This window comes from Brachycentrus maculatus, unplaced genomic scaffold, assembly GCF_059751285.1.
Source record: "Brachycentrus maculatus isolate JH-2025_06_01 unplaced genomic scaffold, ASM5975128v1 h1tg000358l, whole genome shotgun sequence".
NCBI classification, from domain to species: Eukaryota; Metazoa; Arthropoda; class Insecta; order Trichoptera; family Brachycentridae; genus Brachycentrus; species Brachycentrus maculatus.
In genome coordinates, this window is record NW_028281107.1 from 713,548 (window position 1) to 729,784 (window position 16,237).

The 16,237-nt window shown below is 32.7% G+C and overlaps 1 protein-coding gene across 2 annotated transcripts in view; it reads left to right on the plus strand.

The window, feature by feature from the left end:
• Positions 1–753: 753 nt before the first annotated feature.
• pbl (epithelial cell transforming 2 pebble) overlaps positions 754–16,237 on the plus strand; it is a 96,952-nt gene continuing 81,468 nt past the window's right edge. For both annotated transcript variants that reach the window (XM_088269607.1, XM_088269610.1), the window contains exon 1: positions 754–970. In XM_088269607.1, the coding sequence (XP_088125733.1) occupies positions 889–970 (82 nt within the window). In that variant the 5' untranslated portion in view covers positions 754–888. The remainder of the gene's footprint in view (positions 971–16,237) is intronic.

The following is a 16,237-nucleotide window of genomic DNA, read 5'->3' on the forward strand; positions in this document are numbered from 1 at the left end:
GAGAACACAACATAAAAAAATCCTTTTGCTTAATTTATTATTCAAAACTTTTGATAATCAATACGGCTCTTTGAAATTATGATTCTAACTCAGAGTGCAAATTTACAAAGATAACAGATAGATGCACCTAATTTATTTACGAGATCAGGCTCTATAAAATTCCTACTAAATATTTGTATTTTAAAAACAACTGAATATGTATATAAAACGTGAAGTGAAAAATTGAAGTGAAGTGAAGATTGCCATGTTTTTAGTAAAATTAAAAAAATGTAAGTTTTGTAATTATATCGATACCACTACCGACAACTGATGTTAGTGACATCGATTTAATTACAAAGATAGGAAACAAACGTACATAAAAAGCACTGTACGTCGATCTGCATGCATACTTTTAAAATTAAAAGCATTATAAGATATCACTGTTGTATTATTTTTATCACCAAATAAAAATCAATGCAATCTAAGCTAAAAGTATAATGGTTCATTTGTGTGTATTACTTTACAAATAATTTTCTATCATGATCAATGTTCTTTCAAAATATGTAGGTACCTATTTTATTATTCTAGCATTTCGAATTTTTAATGATTGCAACACTCATTTTTCTATGGAGAGACGCTCTTGAATTCCATAGATCGCTCAAATTTTCGAAAGCGAAATTTGGCAAAACCAAAAACAAATTCTAACTGATTTTGTCGCGCGAGGGTGTCTCATGTGTAATTTTATTTGTAAGCTATGTTTGTGTTATTTCAGTTATGTGTTCGTGAAAAAATAAAGAGTGTACGTTTGGTGTTTTATCCCAGTGTATCATAGTTCAAATATGGTTTTTAGTGAAGTGAAGGATTGTCAAATCCGAGGTTGATGTAACGAAGAGTGTTAAAATTATCAAGATGGACGAAGCTGCCGACGGCTCTCTGCAGCCGAATTCGGTGCTGTCTTCCGGGAATACGGAAGATTTGTCAAACAGCGATGGTAATTTATATAATAAATAAATATTTACGTCTTTCGCGTCTCGTTGGTTAGAATGGTTAAAGGTTTCATTGTCAATGTCATTTTTTGCATGGTCCTCATGTGTCTATAAGTCCAATTCATGGGTTGTTTTGATAACCTGTTGCATGCATTTGGCGGTTATTGTATCATCTCTGATGGCAAGACAATAAATGTAGAAAGGTTTTCGTACTTATTCACAGACATTTATTTAAATTTAGCAATATTATTTCAATTGTGTTTTAATTGACATCCTAAACATTCACTTGAAATCTTCGACTAACCCATGTTATTTTTAAAATCTTTTAATGGATCGTTAATCGTTCATATGTGTCAACCTTTCAAGGATTTGTTGTCTTCATTGGATTATATATATTTTAGTTACAATTAATATGAATAAATCAATTTTTATAAATAGATATGAGAAATTGGAATTATGATTCAAATGCATCCTCTAAATAAAACTTCGAATTTTTAGGTTATGGTTTCTTATGTTCTGATTTCTGTCATATATTTGTGCTCAATCGTAATATAAAAATAAGTGTCAAATGCAATGTCATTAAGTGACATTAAGTTATTGTTTAAAGCAGTTTCCATCACTCTGTCCAAAGCCTGTTTTTTTCTTTACTTTGGTTTAGTGTCATTTACTGCTTTTATAAGAAGAAAACACAGTGTAGTGGCTTACCTCTCGCCTTTTTTGCCACAGTACTGTGGTCTCTTCAATTGTTACCTGAGTCGAGCATTGGCTGTAATTTTATCCAAGACAGCATCAGCATAGATTCTTTTACGCTACAATATACAAGATCAACTTGCTGATATTTATACTTGTTGAAAGAGCTACTGTTATGCTAAATAATATCGTTTTGGAGATTGATCTGTACCACGTTTCCAAAGGATTTTTCCTGAGTAAAGTTCTTTGACTCTGATGAAAGGTTTCTTTTTGCAGGAATTTGAGGCATCTTTTCCAAATTTGATTTGTTTTTAGTTTGTACGCATCAAGTTTGAATATATATACCATATTATTTTTTGACATCTCATCAAAGATGAAGAAGAATATGGAAGTCTGGGCATTTACGGGGCTTACGACCGTCATAGGCTGGTTTAAGTGATCACTTTACACACGTGTAACACTCACCAATTCTACCCATTATTGACAACCACACTACTCAAATTCTTGGAAGTTCTATATATATGAACCAATTTAGAAACCTTGTTCATGAATCACTAGAACTTCACTAGAGACATCTATTGGTGAGATACATACCATGTTATTTATCTAAATATATCAAAATTTAGTATATTTTTTTATTGTGTTGTAGTCTTCTTTTCCATTTAGCTCTTTTTTTTCACAATCTTTGGATTTAGATAAAAGTTGAATTTAAAAAAAGATAAGTTTTTGGTGGTGCCGATTAGAAGGATTTTGGTATAAGTAATAGATAACGTTGTCAATAGATACATCCGTCATCCCGAGATTATCGATTATCAATAAAAATATTGTATTTCGTTCTTCCCACAATTGATTCAATATTCGCTCACTCCTTTCAAGAACGTCATAAATCAAAAAACTTGATTTTTCAGGAGAACGTTTTTAAAGTTTGAAAATATAATACAATGTATTAAAAATAAATATCAAGCCACTTACTGAACTTTTTACAGTGAAACAGATCTTTTTAAGTAAAACCTGAAGTTTTTTTCTCCATTTGAAAAATATTAAATATATTTATAAAAATAATTAAAACATACCTTTTCTTCAAAATGCAAAAATAACACTTTCTGCCCTGTAGCGGGTAAATATTAAGTTAAAAATATGCCGCTTTTGCTGGGATATAGTACATTTTCTGGGCATTCCGAAAACATGTACAACTGAAAATTGACGATTTTTGATTCATGACGTTCTTGAAAAGAGTGAGTGTATTACAATGTCTACTCAATTCTCTGTAAAAAAAGTAGGGCGATGTCTTGCTCGTCAGAACCTCCCATGTTCCGGAGGGTGCACCTGTACATTCTCTCCCCTAAACACTTGCTGCGTAGGGACCACCTGTTGTCCAATATATGACATACCTATTGTTATTACAACTACCTACCAGTGGCGTGCAGAGTTTTTAATCACGGTAGGCTGTAGAGGTAGGTGTTAAGGTAGGCACTGCTTTTTGCCTATATGGAATGTACGCCTCTGATACCTATTAAAACCCTTAACCGCACCCAATGGTGCATAGGGCACTGCGTCATATAAACGCAGTGTTATCTTGATCGTTTACACATGAAGGAAAGGTGATCAGCCTTCCGCTTCAGGTACCAGTCCAGGGTAATATTGAATAAATATTACAGTTAAAAAATTACTTATATTTATTTTACCCCCCTTGGAAATCGAACCCGGGACCTCCAGGAGGCGGACAACCTATAGACCTGATACCTATAGACGATACTTAATTTTTTTTCTTTAATTAGCTTAAATTACATTTAGTACTAACTAGTTTTTACACTAAATTTTCATCATATATGTATGTATATATTTATTTAATGTTATCTAGTCGTTGTCCATCGAAAAATCCGTAAAATTGCATGATTTAAATGCATTTTTTTTTCATTATAAGTAGTTGGTGGTCTAAATCCAGATTTTCGGGACCCCAACCTTATTGCGTCAGTCATCGTCTCGATTTATAGCTGGAATGAGGGGGGCGGGTGTAAGAGTACGCATCGAACTTTTAAAAATATCGTTTATTCCAAATGTTCTACAAGGTTATAATAATGATAATAAGACATAAATATAGACATATAATAATGATAATGATAACTAGACAAAAATATCGAAATCTTTTAAACACAACCATGTTACACGATTTACACACAACGAAGGTTTGATAGTCCCAAGAATTAACAGTAAATATGGGAGTCGATCACTGCAATATGTCGTTCCGAACATTTTAAATTTGTTGCCGACGGATGTTAGAGGTCAAAATAAAATATGGAACAAAGGCAAAATAAAGGAATGATCAAGAGTTAATTTTATGGAAATTGTAAAATGTTTATATTCTTAATTTTTCTCTTTTTTTGTTGTATATATTAGGTTAAAATGGTTAAAAACAATGAAAAATGTATTAAAAAAGAACTCCACCGACAAGACACACCAGGTGGCTTTGTGGGTCTGCAGTTTTTTTTTATGTTTAAAATTGTGATTAAAATAAATGTATACAATTAATGTTAGTAAAAAAAAAAAGTCGTTTTAAAAATTCTCTTATCAATTTGTTAAATATTATGTAGTTACGCCTTCTTTTACATTAAAAGATATTTTTTTACCTAACTTGTTTAAAAAATATTATCTTTGAGGTGTGTTTGGCGAAAACGCGAATTGTGAGTGCTGCACCTTTACTGCGAATTTAATCACGTTGTCTATCTATAATAGCAATATCTTATCATGTTTATTTAAAAAAAATATGTATATTCCTTAAGTAAATAAAAAAAGGCTTTTTATAATATTTCTCCGTCTTTAAAGTATTTTCATGGCATTAATCCATTATGTAATATAATTTGTACCAATGTAAGCCGTTTATTTTATTTATTGTTTCGGCATTCATTTGTGGTAAGACACGATGAAATTTTAAATGAGAAGATTTATTTTTTACCATTTGAGTTATATTTTTTTAACTACTAGTTTCGGAAGATACAGATGCTACCATCTTCAGGTTTTAATATAAACAAAAGCATAAATAATTATCTGCACTGTAAGTGAGGCAGGGGGTGAGTTAAGTGGTGAAGTTTAAGAATAAAGGGAACATAGAAAGCGAAGTAAAGATAATTATTTATACTTTATATTTTGTATATTAAAAGCATTGATAACTTTGTGGTACGGTAATAAAACACTCTCCTTACCATCCATTGTTTACTTTGTGTAATACCACTTTACAAAAAAGTGGTATTACACAAAGTAAACACTGGATGGTAAAGAGAGTGATTTATGCTTTAGTTTATATTCGGACCCGAAGATGGAAGCATCTGTAGCGTCCGAAACTAGTCGTTAAAATAAATATAACTCAAGTGGTAAAATAACAAGTGTTCTCAGCTACAATTTTAAACCATTTATTGGTATGTATTTTATAATATTAATTTCCAACATTTTGAGTGTGTCCAAATACTTGTTAACAAAATCTGGATTATCTCCAATTAATAAAAAGCTTCTTTACATCTCACCAATAGATGTCTCTAGTGAAGTTCTAGTGATTCAAGAACAAGGTTTCTAAATTGGTTCATATATACAGAACTTCCAAGAATTTGAGTAGTGTGGTTGCCAATAATGGGTAGAATTGGTGAATGTTACACGTGTGTAAAGTGATCACTTAAACCAGCCTATGACGGTCGTCAGCCCCGTAAATGCCCAGACTTCCATATTCTACTTCATTTTTGATGAGATGTCAAAAATAATATAATATTAATTATATGTTGCACTTCGAAATTTTCATTTTTCCTATGTTCATTACTTAGTAAGTTATTTTTACAAACAAAATGTGAGTGGAAAAAAACCCAGATTTACGAACAGGTATTTTGACACACTCAAGGTGTTGTGAAAATAGAGCTATACTGTAAATGTGTAGTTTCATGTGAGATTTTATCTAATTATTATGAATTCCGCGAAGTTCTTTCTAATCCACAAATCAATCTGTTTTTTTATCGAACGTAAAGTCTAAAGTGACGTCATCGTTATTTTTTATAGTTTGTAGAATGTAGATACCGATTACGTTTAATTTGACGTTATCGACTTGTTATAAATAAGCGTGAAGCAATTAAATAATTGCAATGTAAAATATATTTCACCCTAGATAACTAAACTATATTTGTAGATACATAGTAACTAAACATTCGTCAGGCGGACTACGCAATTAAAAACGAGAAAATTATCAAAAATATTTATTAAAAATATTAACTGGTTACATGACACTTATGTTTGGTTTATTAGGAATGAATGTAAGAGACATTTAACAATAAATCACTATCCGTAAACAAAGCCTGGCAGAGAAGTAAGTGCACTTGACTTTTTCGGAGAAGGGCGTCGTCGCGTGGACGAATGTTTAGTTATCTAGGGTTAAAGGTGTGTTGAGATGGTTTGGATACTTATGTAGAATGAATGGTAAAACAAACGTATGAGACGAATGTATTTGGAAATAGAGGCAGAGAAAGACCGAGGAAAGCTTGACATGATTAAGTATACAGATGACGTAGGTGAAGGACACCGCTGCTTTATTGGAAAGGAAACGGAGGAGATCTGTAGGAAGGAAAGTAGAACGGGCAGAAAAGCAGCAATATTAGGGGACTCAGGGTTGTATACTTGGACTAGTCTGCGTACCTTAATTACCTGTAATTAGCTTTGTGTTAATTGTTTTGCATATTATTTTTTGATATCTCATCAAAGATGTAGAAGACTATGGAAGTCTGGGCATTTACGGGGCTGACGACCGTCATAGGCCGGTTTAAGTGATCACTTTACACACGTGTTACATTCACCAATTCTACCCATTATTGAAAACTACACTACTCAAATAAATAATATTAAAAATATGAAAAATAACTCCTATAATTGGAGATAATCCAGATTTGTGAACAAGTATTTGAACACACTCAAAATGTTGTAAATTGTTTCGCTTATTGTTTTGTATTTGTAGCTGTTGGGTTTCATAAAAAAAAACTTTTTCACTGGTAATTTGTAATGTGTCTCTTGTGGATTCGTTAGTAAAGTAATCGTTTGCTTGTATCGGGGTATCTTGATCCCAGTTTTGAACATCGCTGAAAATAGCGCGAAAAAGAAATATTTTGGCGTACCTATCACGAGCTGCATAAATATTTATAATATATTTTTTCTCTAAAAACTTCGCTATTTGGTTTTAGAACCGGATAACAATAATATGGTAAATGTAGCATCGGCCCGAGAACACAACCGTACGGGCAGTGCATTATGCAACCTCCGTCTACCTGCGTCTAGTGCAGTGGTGGGCAATCTTTTTAGTCAAATATGCAAATTACAGTAAAATCTCGATATAACAGACTAAAGCGGGGTGTCTGCTAAAGCTGAAAGTCCGTTATATGAAAATAGTTTTTTTTGTATTTAGATATAAGTATATAAATGAAAAATACAAATCACAAATAAATTTCTATTTACTGTCTTCGGATACTTTTTTCGTTGTTTAATATCGACGGTTATCTGCTTTAAATTTTTTAAATGTGAAATAGAAATAAGTATGTAATTGTGTTTTTATTATAATGTTTACAAATTGAAAAAAATACTTCAATTTCATACTATTTCTGTGAGCCTGAGCGGATCATTATTACGAATAAGTATCAAATGTGGTAGAGTGGGTTCGAACCTAGAAACTCTGACTTAACAGTCCGCGCCTATAACCACAGGACCACAACCCGACACAAATGTTTTGTATGCACTTATGAAGTTTGCTGTTATTTTTATAATCAACTCTTTAAAATTACGAAAATGCTTATAATATTTATAAATCACAAAAAAAAATTTGAAAGTACCCATAAGAACACACCACTTATTGCAAATAATATCCTTGAATGTTTTTTTTTTTAATTTTAAAAACATTGTTCACTTTGTGGTATGGTATGAAGTATACACAAAGTGAACGATGAATGATAAGGAGAGCGTTTTAATGTCCTTGCACTTCATTTGAAAATTTCACCGAGTCAGGTTTGTATGTCAGGCATTATCGATAAAATTAGGAAAGGTGTGTTGAGATGGTTTGGACATGTGGAACGTACAAACAAATTTATGAGGCGAATGTAGTTGGAAAAAGAAGCAGAGGACGACCGAGGAAGATTTGGCACAATCAGGTATGTCAAATACTGGAAAGCGGCCGGGTCAGGAGCCGTAATAATCGTCGGGTATGTATGAGGAGATCATGAATGTAGAAGAGGCAAAAAATGTTTGCTAAGACAGAGTGGTGTGGCGTTCGATTCTCTCTGCCTACCCCTGCGGGGAAGCGGCGTGATGGTTAGTTAGTTAGGTTTGTATGTCGTTATTTTTAGTACGTTTCCAGGTTCTCGTAAATAAGACGATTTCTCAGTTTGCTTTTGCTCAGAGTCGAACAGTCTTCCCCCGGATATTTGTACCGGAGCCGCACTTAAAGGGTCAAAGCGCCGCATGCGGCTCCGGAGCCACACTTTGCCGACCCATGGTCTAGCGTGAGTCACACTCGATGCCTTCGCGGGCCCGGCGTGCCCGAGTCGCCCGACGGTTGCACGTTCTTGAAGACGCCCAACCATATAGTGGAAAGTAAACATTGCCATTTTATTGTTCCAACAGATTATCAGTTAACATAAATGAACTTTTTCGCGTAATATTTTAAGGAAAAAAATGTTTTTTTACTATTACTGCGTTTTATATGATCATTTTGAAAATAAGAAATGTTTTATTATCTCATCTTTGATGAGATGTCTAAAAATAATACATCCTATACCTCTTCAGATCGATGGTAAAACGATTATGTATGTACCTTAGTTTCTATACATACGAGTATATACAGTTTTGAAACGATTGTTTGGTGTTTATCAATTTGATACTGTATGAATGTAGCGTCGTGCTAACTTCTTTCGACCTTGGAATAGATTTAATTTAATGCTCTTTACGTTGATTAATTTAAAGTGACAAAATAAATACGGCGTTCAAGGAACTATGTACCTACTTTATTGAAAATTATTAGCCGAAAGAATATTTTTCACCAGTTATAATTAAGATGTTTTAAATATTTTGCCGACATTGTACAATATATACCTCTCGTTTGAAGGATACCAACATGTTTTTTTACGAAATGTAATACAATATCCCAGAAACAATATCGTGTTACCGGCAGGCAGCTCAAGTTGGTGCCTACATTCTGAACCGATCTGGCCTGAGATATAGGGTGAATGTAGTATATTTTAATAAAAATAATGAGGTAGTTATGATTCCACATAGGGCTTTCCCAAAGATTTATTCTCCTTGTTGGCCTGTAATACTACTGTGACCAAATGACCGTTATATTGGCTGTGTTTCTCATTGCATGTTTGTCTCCACCATTGTGATGTTCTAGGTCTTTATGATATCGATTGCTTTGAGGACTATTTATCCTCTTATTTTTTTAAATGTTGGATACATTGTTTATTCTCTTAAGCCGCTTGTGCACTGATCACGCATCGATTAAGAGCATCGATCCGAAGAAAGATAGACAAAAGCACAAGCCAATCTAAGTTATGTTTATTACTATACTGACACATTTCTTGTTGGTTCAATGTGTGTTTCCTTCTTACATCTGGTTGTAGTAATGTGTTTTTTTTCATAATTACCCTGATTGTACTCTCTGAATACCTCTGCATTATAAATATTTTTAATACTTACAAAAAAAATCAGTATTACATTCGTTGTTACAAAATTTTTCAATGATTTTTTTCTTCTAATATCTGTATGCGGCCCTTGGGAAAATTTTGGGTCATTGATGCGGCCCGGGGTGCGATTCGCGTTGGCCAGGCCTGATGTAAAGGATGATAAATGTATGAATCTGAATTCAGTACAGAAAATAACATGTCACTATCATTTCGTAAATTTTCATAAAAATTTGATGTGTAAGACAGTGAAAATTATTTCCCTGTGACTGAAGCCTGTATCGAAAAGACTCAAATTATTCGTTGTCATGTTTCGGCAGCTGTTTCAATAAAGCGATCTACGAAACCAAAATGAGATGCTTCATTTAATACACGATATAATACGATGCATGCACGATAAATGGGTGCATATATGACACTACACGAATCAGGCATCGAACGTCAAAAAGTAATGCATAATAATATGTATCGACTTCTTCTTCTTACTGGCTCCATCCCAACGTATCGTCTCTGTAGACTGTTGGGGTCAGCTCTCTCCGTCCTCAGGTTGCAGTTCCTTCTATCATAAGACAAGATTCCAATCCGTTGTAGGATTTGGAAACACCCAACAACGTTGTGAATATAATAATTATTCAAATAATAAGCTACATAAAAAAGTTCAAAACATGTTTTCATGTTCCCAGTATATAAAATAACCAAGAGCTTGCAAAGAGCTTGAGAGAAATTGAAACTGAAATACCTCTAAATAAAAGCTTTCTCAGAGTAACCGTAGATTGCTGACGTGAACTCAAACATGAAGCGTCGTGAGATATGCACCAGATACCCAGACTTCCATATTCCTCTTCATGTATATTGAAATGTAAATAATATAAATACAATATTTTATTTGATCATGAAATAAATCTGAGAATAATAATACCCCATGTACATTATAATGTATTGTATATATGGCGCTAAGTTTATTTGTACATACTTTTATAAATTATGATAATATTGCCAATGATTTGTCCAAATATTATCAATAGATGTTTTACAAACTTATAACTAGGTATGTATGTTCTTCTCTCGTAGCCACTAATGTTTATTAAAAGTTTCAATCGAATTGATGTGTTTTCTAAACAAAACTTCTTCAATGAACGTCGTACTATGATATGCGTAATTCCGTACGTCTCATTATCGTTTGAGGCGAATCTTTTCACACGATTTACAGGAAACATAAATATTGAAAAAAAAATTTGAATGGCCATACTTATATGGTATTTTTCGAATGGTTGTAGGGTATTTATAAATGGCTATATCTATTTTTTTAATATAGTTTTTTTTAATGGCTGTATTGTATTTTAGAATGGCTATATCGTATTTTTGAATGGTTATATCGTATTTTTTGAAACTAAATTGTATTTTTTGAATGCCTTTATCGTATTATTTTATATGGCTATATCGTATTGTTTTGAATAATTTGAAAATTAAAAATCGTCAAGGCCTGTTCTTTATACAATATGGGAAAGCTAGTTTGCAAATAAAAAAAAAAGTTCGATATGTTTTGTGACATGCAAATAAAGTACTGATATATATGACGGACAATATCGCATTTTTATGTCATATGTGCATAAGTGGGTGACCAGGATAGCAAATAAAAAGTACGAGACTGGAAAAGAAGAATACTTTAAAAAAACTCAAAATTTTTCTTCGACAAGAGTTGATGAAGAATACGTATTAAAAATTCTTCTATGATTTTTTGTAAGCAACAAAATGCCAGAGTAAAGGGATACGGCGACTTTGGATATGACCTGCCTCATTTCATCTTATATTTACGACAGCAGTGTTACGTACGCAGTCCGCGAATCTACATAGTATTTTTCTGTCATGTTTAATTCAATAATACATTTTAATGAGTTTGCGTAAGCGAAAGCTTGAATCTTTTATTGTTGTTGCTATGTTTGCTTTGTACTCAACGATGTTTGCATCTACATGTGTCTAATGAGTTTAAAAAATATATTTTAAGCATAACTACGACAGCATAAAAGAATTCTCAGAAAATTACTATGGTACTATGAGCATAAGTGCGCGTCATATCTGTAATATTTAGGTAATATGATTGCGATAACAATCAATACACAAGTGACATTTAAAACGTAAGTTGTACTGTAATTTTTATTTTATAAAAAACAATATTGTTAGTATTCTTAACATTTTGAAGATGCCCAAATACTTATTCACAAATCTGGGTTTCTGCACCTAGTTATTTAACATTTTTGACATGTCAACATAGATGAAAAAGATTTGGAAGTTTGCGTATTTACAGGGTATTGTTAGTATTAATTATGAGGGGAATTTCTGAATACTATTTCGGTCTTCTATCCACGCCTTGATGGTCCTCAAGGCACTGCAACTGAATCGACTCGCTGTTAACTAAATCATTAATTATATGAAGGCAATGTGAACCGTCCAGATTCTCGTACCTAGGAAATATTTTTGGGATTTAAGTGATGTAATAGAATCTAAGTCTAAGGATTTTGCTTCTAAATAGAAAATAAGGTAGGTAGACTGCAGAAAAGGATTAAAAGCAGCAGTGGGTAGGGCACTCGGGTTGCATTCACGTATTTTTACTAGCTTGTGTAACTTAGATACAGCTAATGTGTACCGAGTGCTCATAGGTAATATCTTGCGTCCCTCTATGTTGGAATTATCAAACTTTATCATATTTAAAAAAAAAAGCTATATTTAGTAGCATTATGATAGATAATTAACCGATACCTTAGCATTGAAAACATGATTCTTTTCATGTCCCTTACTCGATATACTATTTTTGCACTAAACGCACGTAATTTTCATGAAAGAAAAACGAGTTTTTTTGGAGCTTTGTTTCAATGATTAGTTAAGTGTATTTTGTGGTTACGTGTGCGCGGTTCGCCAACAGCATTTTCGTATTCGGCTGGTTGAATACGTACGGGCACAATATGTTTTATTATTCAATGACACGTCGGAATACGTATAAATAAAACATGATATTTGCACCGTATGCGAAATTTGCATGTGAATGATGAATATTTCAATTTCACCAACAAGTTTCTAACCGAAATATATAAATTATATATATATATATATATATATATATATATATATATATATATATATATATATATATATATATATATATATATATATATATATATATATATATATATATATATATATATATATATATATATATATATATATATATATCGCTCACTCCTTTCAAGAACGTCATAAATCAAAAAAGGTCAATTTTCAGTTGTGCATGTTTTCGGAATGCCCAGAAAATGTACTATATCCCAGCAAAAGAGGCATGTTTTAAATTTAATATTTACCCGCTACAGGGCAGAAAATGTTGTTTTCGCATTTTGAAGAAAAGGTATTGTTTAATTATTTTTTTAAATATACTAAATATTTTGCAAATGCAGAAAAAACCTTCAGGTTTTACCTAAAAAGATCTGTTGCACAGTAAAAAGTTCAAAAAGTGGCTTGATATTTATTTTTAATACATTGTGTTATATTTTTAAATTTAATAAACGTTCTCCTGAAAAATCAAGTTTTTTGGTTTATGACGTTCTTGAAAGGAGTGAGCGATATATATATATATATATATATATATATATATATATATATATATATATATATATATATATATATATATATATATATATATATATATATATATATATATATATATATATATATATATATATATATATATATATATATTTCGGTTAGAAACTTGTTGTTGGGTAATATATCCAAAATAAAACACGTTTTTTTTTTATTGAATTCTAGATTTATTTATGTATATATTAATACGTGACGCGTTTCGTCTTCTAAGGACATTATCAAACACCGAGTGTTTGATAATGTCCTAAGAAGACGAAACGCGTCACGTATTAATATATACATAAATAAATTTAGAATTCAATCCAAAAAAACCGTGTTTTATTTTGGATATATTACCCAACAATTCAAAATGGAATTCTACCAACTGTCTGCAGTTACAATAAATAGAAACTTGTTGTTCTTCCTCTGCTTCTATTACTAAATATATTTGCCTAGTAAATTTGTTTCACTTTTCTTTCTTCACTCATTCGATTCACACGCCCATCTCAATACAATAACTATATACTTCACTTCCATACGTTAGGGTTGGCACCAGGACTCCATTGTGCACCGCCAGTCTAGCTTTCGCCGAAATGTTAATTAGTTAATTTTTTTTATTTTATTTAACCTACATAATATTGTTTTGACGAAACTCCACCTGATATGTGCATACAGCATACAATGATAAGGAGGATTTATTAAGAAGCGTGTACAGATAATTAATTAGGTTAGGCAGTAAAGGTGGGTAGTAGGGTAAGCTAAGTACTTTGTGCTAGGGTAGGCAGTAGAGGTAGGTAGTAAGGTAAGCTGGTACTACTTAGTAAGGTAGGGTAGGTACTCGTAGCATTTTTATATATCACGCGGGTTAGTAAAGATAGGCACTGCTTTTCTGCCTATATGGAAGGCACGCCCCTGGCTTTATTTTGGCTAAATATCCAATCCCATATATTTTCTCATTTAGCATATGTAAGTACCTATAAACTAAATTGTCAGTGGGTCCTACGATTCCAAGTGCGAATGGTAATTATTATTATTATTATTGGCAATCTATTCGCTATAAATCTGTCAATCTGCGTGGAACTATTTAATCAAAGCGAGCATCTTTTTATTAATCGGTACACACATATTAATGACAAGTATTTCGTACATGTACCAACTCGATCGGGTTGGGACTGGGGACGAAAGTAACATTAGTTACAAACGTCCTTTGTTACAATCATGCCTGACTCCCCTTCTACTACTACTACTACTACTACAGCTTCTGGGCGATACTGCGAATGCAACATGACGGTCTAGCTTGATATTTTACATGATTTTATCGATATTTTCGACAACAAGCCTGCCAGAGCGTGGTGCATCATTTATCCCCACTACATCAGAACCTAATCGCTCGAACCGAAAGAGTTTCGGCCCTGTCTATATTAATAATAATAATAATAATAAAACTGCTTCATATAAACGCAGTGTTATCTTGATCGTTTACACATGAAGGAAAGGTGATCAGCCCTCCGCTTCAGGTACCAGTCCAGGGTAATATTGAATAAATATTACAGTGAAAAAATCACTTATATTTATTTGACCCCCCCTGGGAATCGCACCCGGGACCTCCAGAACGGTAGCCGAGCGTGCTGACCATTACGCTACGGAGGCTGACTAATTGAGTCTTAAAAGTTTAGTCTTGTAAAGCAATCAAGATACATGATTCCGATTTTTGGCTTACTTTCACGGAATCTTCAAATGTTGCTTTTTCGTTTAATGTTTTATTTAGATGTTCGCTGTTGTATTAATGGAAATATTATTTAAAATCTAAACATTCATTAAGTATATGTGTGTACGAATAATATTGAAACGTGCTCTAATGTAATAGGCAGGGTGTGCCAGGTTTATCAAACAGCGTGTCGGGTCGAGATCTTAGCAGGCCAAATAATTACCATTTGTCACTTTTTAAAATGATGTTTTAGCCGTTTTTCTACACAATGAATCCGGCCAACACATTGTGTTTTTTTCTCCATCAGAATTCGTATAAGTGATTTTTTTATCATCATTGTAAGGGGCATTGTATTTTCCGAACCTCCTCGTGTTTTACTAGTCTTTTATATTTTGGTATTAGTTTATCTTGTATAGTAGGTATTTAAAAATAATCTAACTAGATAACCATCACGCCGCTCTTCGCAGTGGTAGGCAGAGAGAATAGAACGCCCCGCTACTCTGTGTTTGCAAAAAATCTTTGCATCTTCTACACTCGTGCACCTCCACGTGAATACCCCACGATTATTCCTGACCTGACCACTTCAAGTATTTGAAATACTTGATCATGCCAAGCTTTCCACGGCCTTCCTCTACTTTTATTACCAACCACATACGCCTCATAATATTTTTAAATAAGAGTTTGGACCCAATAAAATACATGCTGTTATTTTCTTTGGAAAATTATATTCTCATTTTTTTTGTGAAATGTGACACAAAGTGATTGTGTTATGGTTTTTATTTATTATATACTTATGTTAACTCAGTAAATACCACTATATCTAGTGGTATTTACTAAGTAAACTTAAATTTAAAATAAATAAAAACCAAAACACAATAACTTTGTGTGACATTTAACAAAAAATTGAGAATAGAATTTTCCAAGGAAAATGACTGTTTGATTTTTATTGGGTCCAAAATCCTATTAAAAAAACTATGAGAAATAGTGGTATTTACTAAGTAAAACATAAATTAAAAATAGATACATTTTTTTATTTATGTTATGTAAAAATGGTAATTTATAGGAAAAAAAAACATAAATTTGGACAGTTCGTTTATACCGCGGTGATCCCATAGCGCGGGTCTGATACGCAGCTCGCAAATTCGTGTTATAGCCGACTTCCACTGTGTTGTAAACTGTGATGTAGCATTTTGCAGATGTCAGTAGTATCGGATCGCGTTATTATATCGAGTTTATTGGGAAATATTGTATGAATATTGTAATCAGGTGATACGCACCGCGCGCTGCCGAGGTACGATGGTGATAATTACATTCAGAGTGTAAAGAAACATGTCGCAGGAAACGGAGACCTTCGTTTCCCGGCAGATTCTTAGTTTTCACAACGCAACGCACTTCGGCCGTTACAATACATTATATAGGATGTTTTTGGTTTTTAAACTGGCAGCATTGTTTCTACTTCTAACCCTTCCGCACCCAATGGTGCATAGGGCACTGCATCGTATTGACGCAGTGTTATCTTGACCTTTACTTGTATGAAGTCAAGGTAATCACTC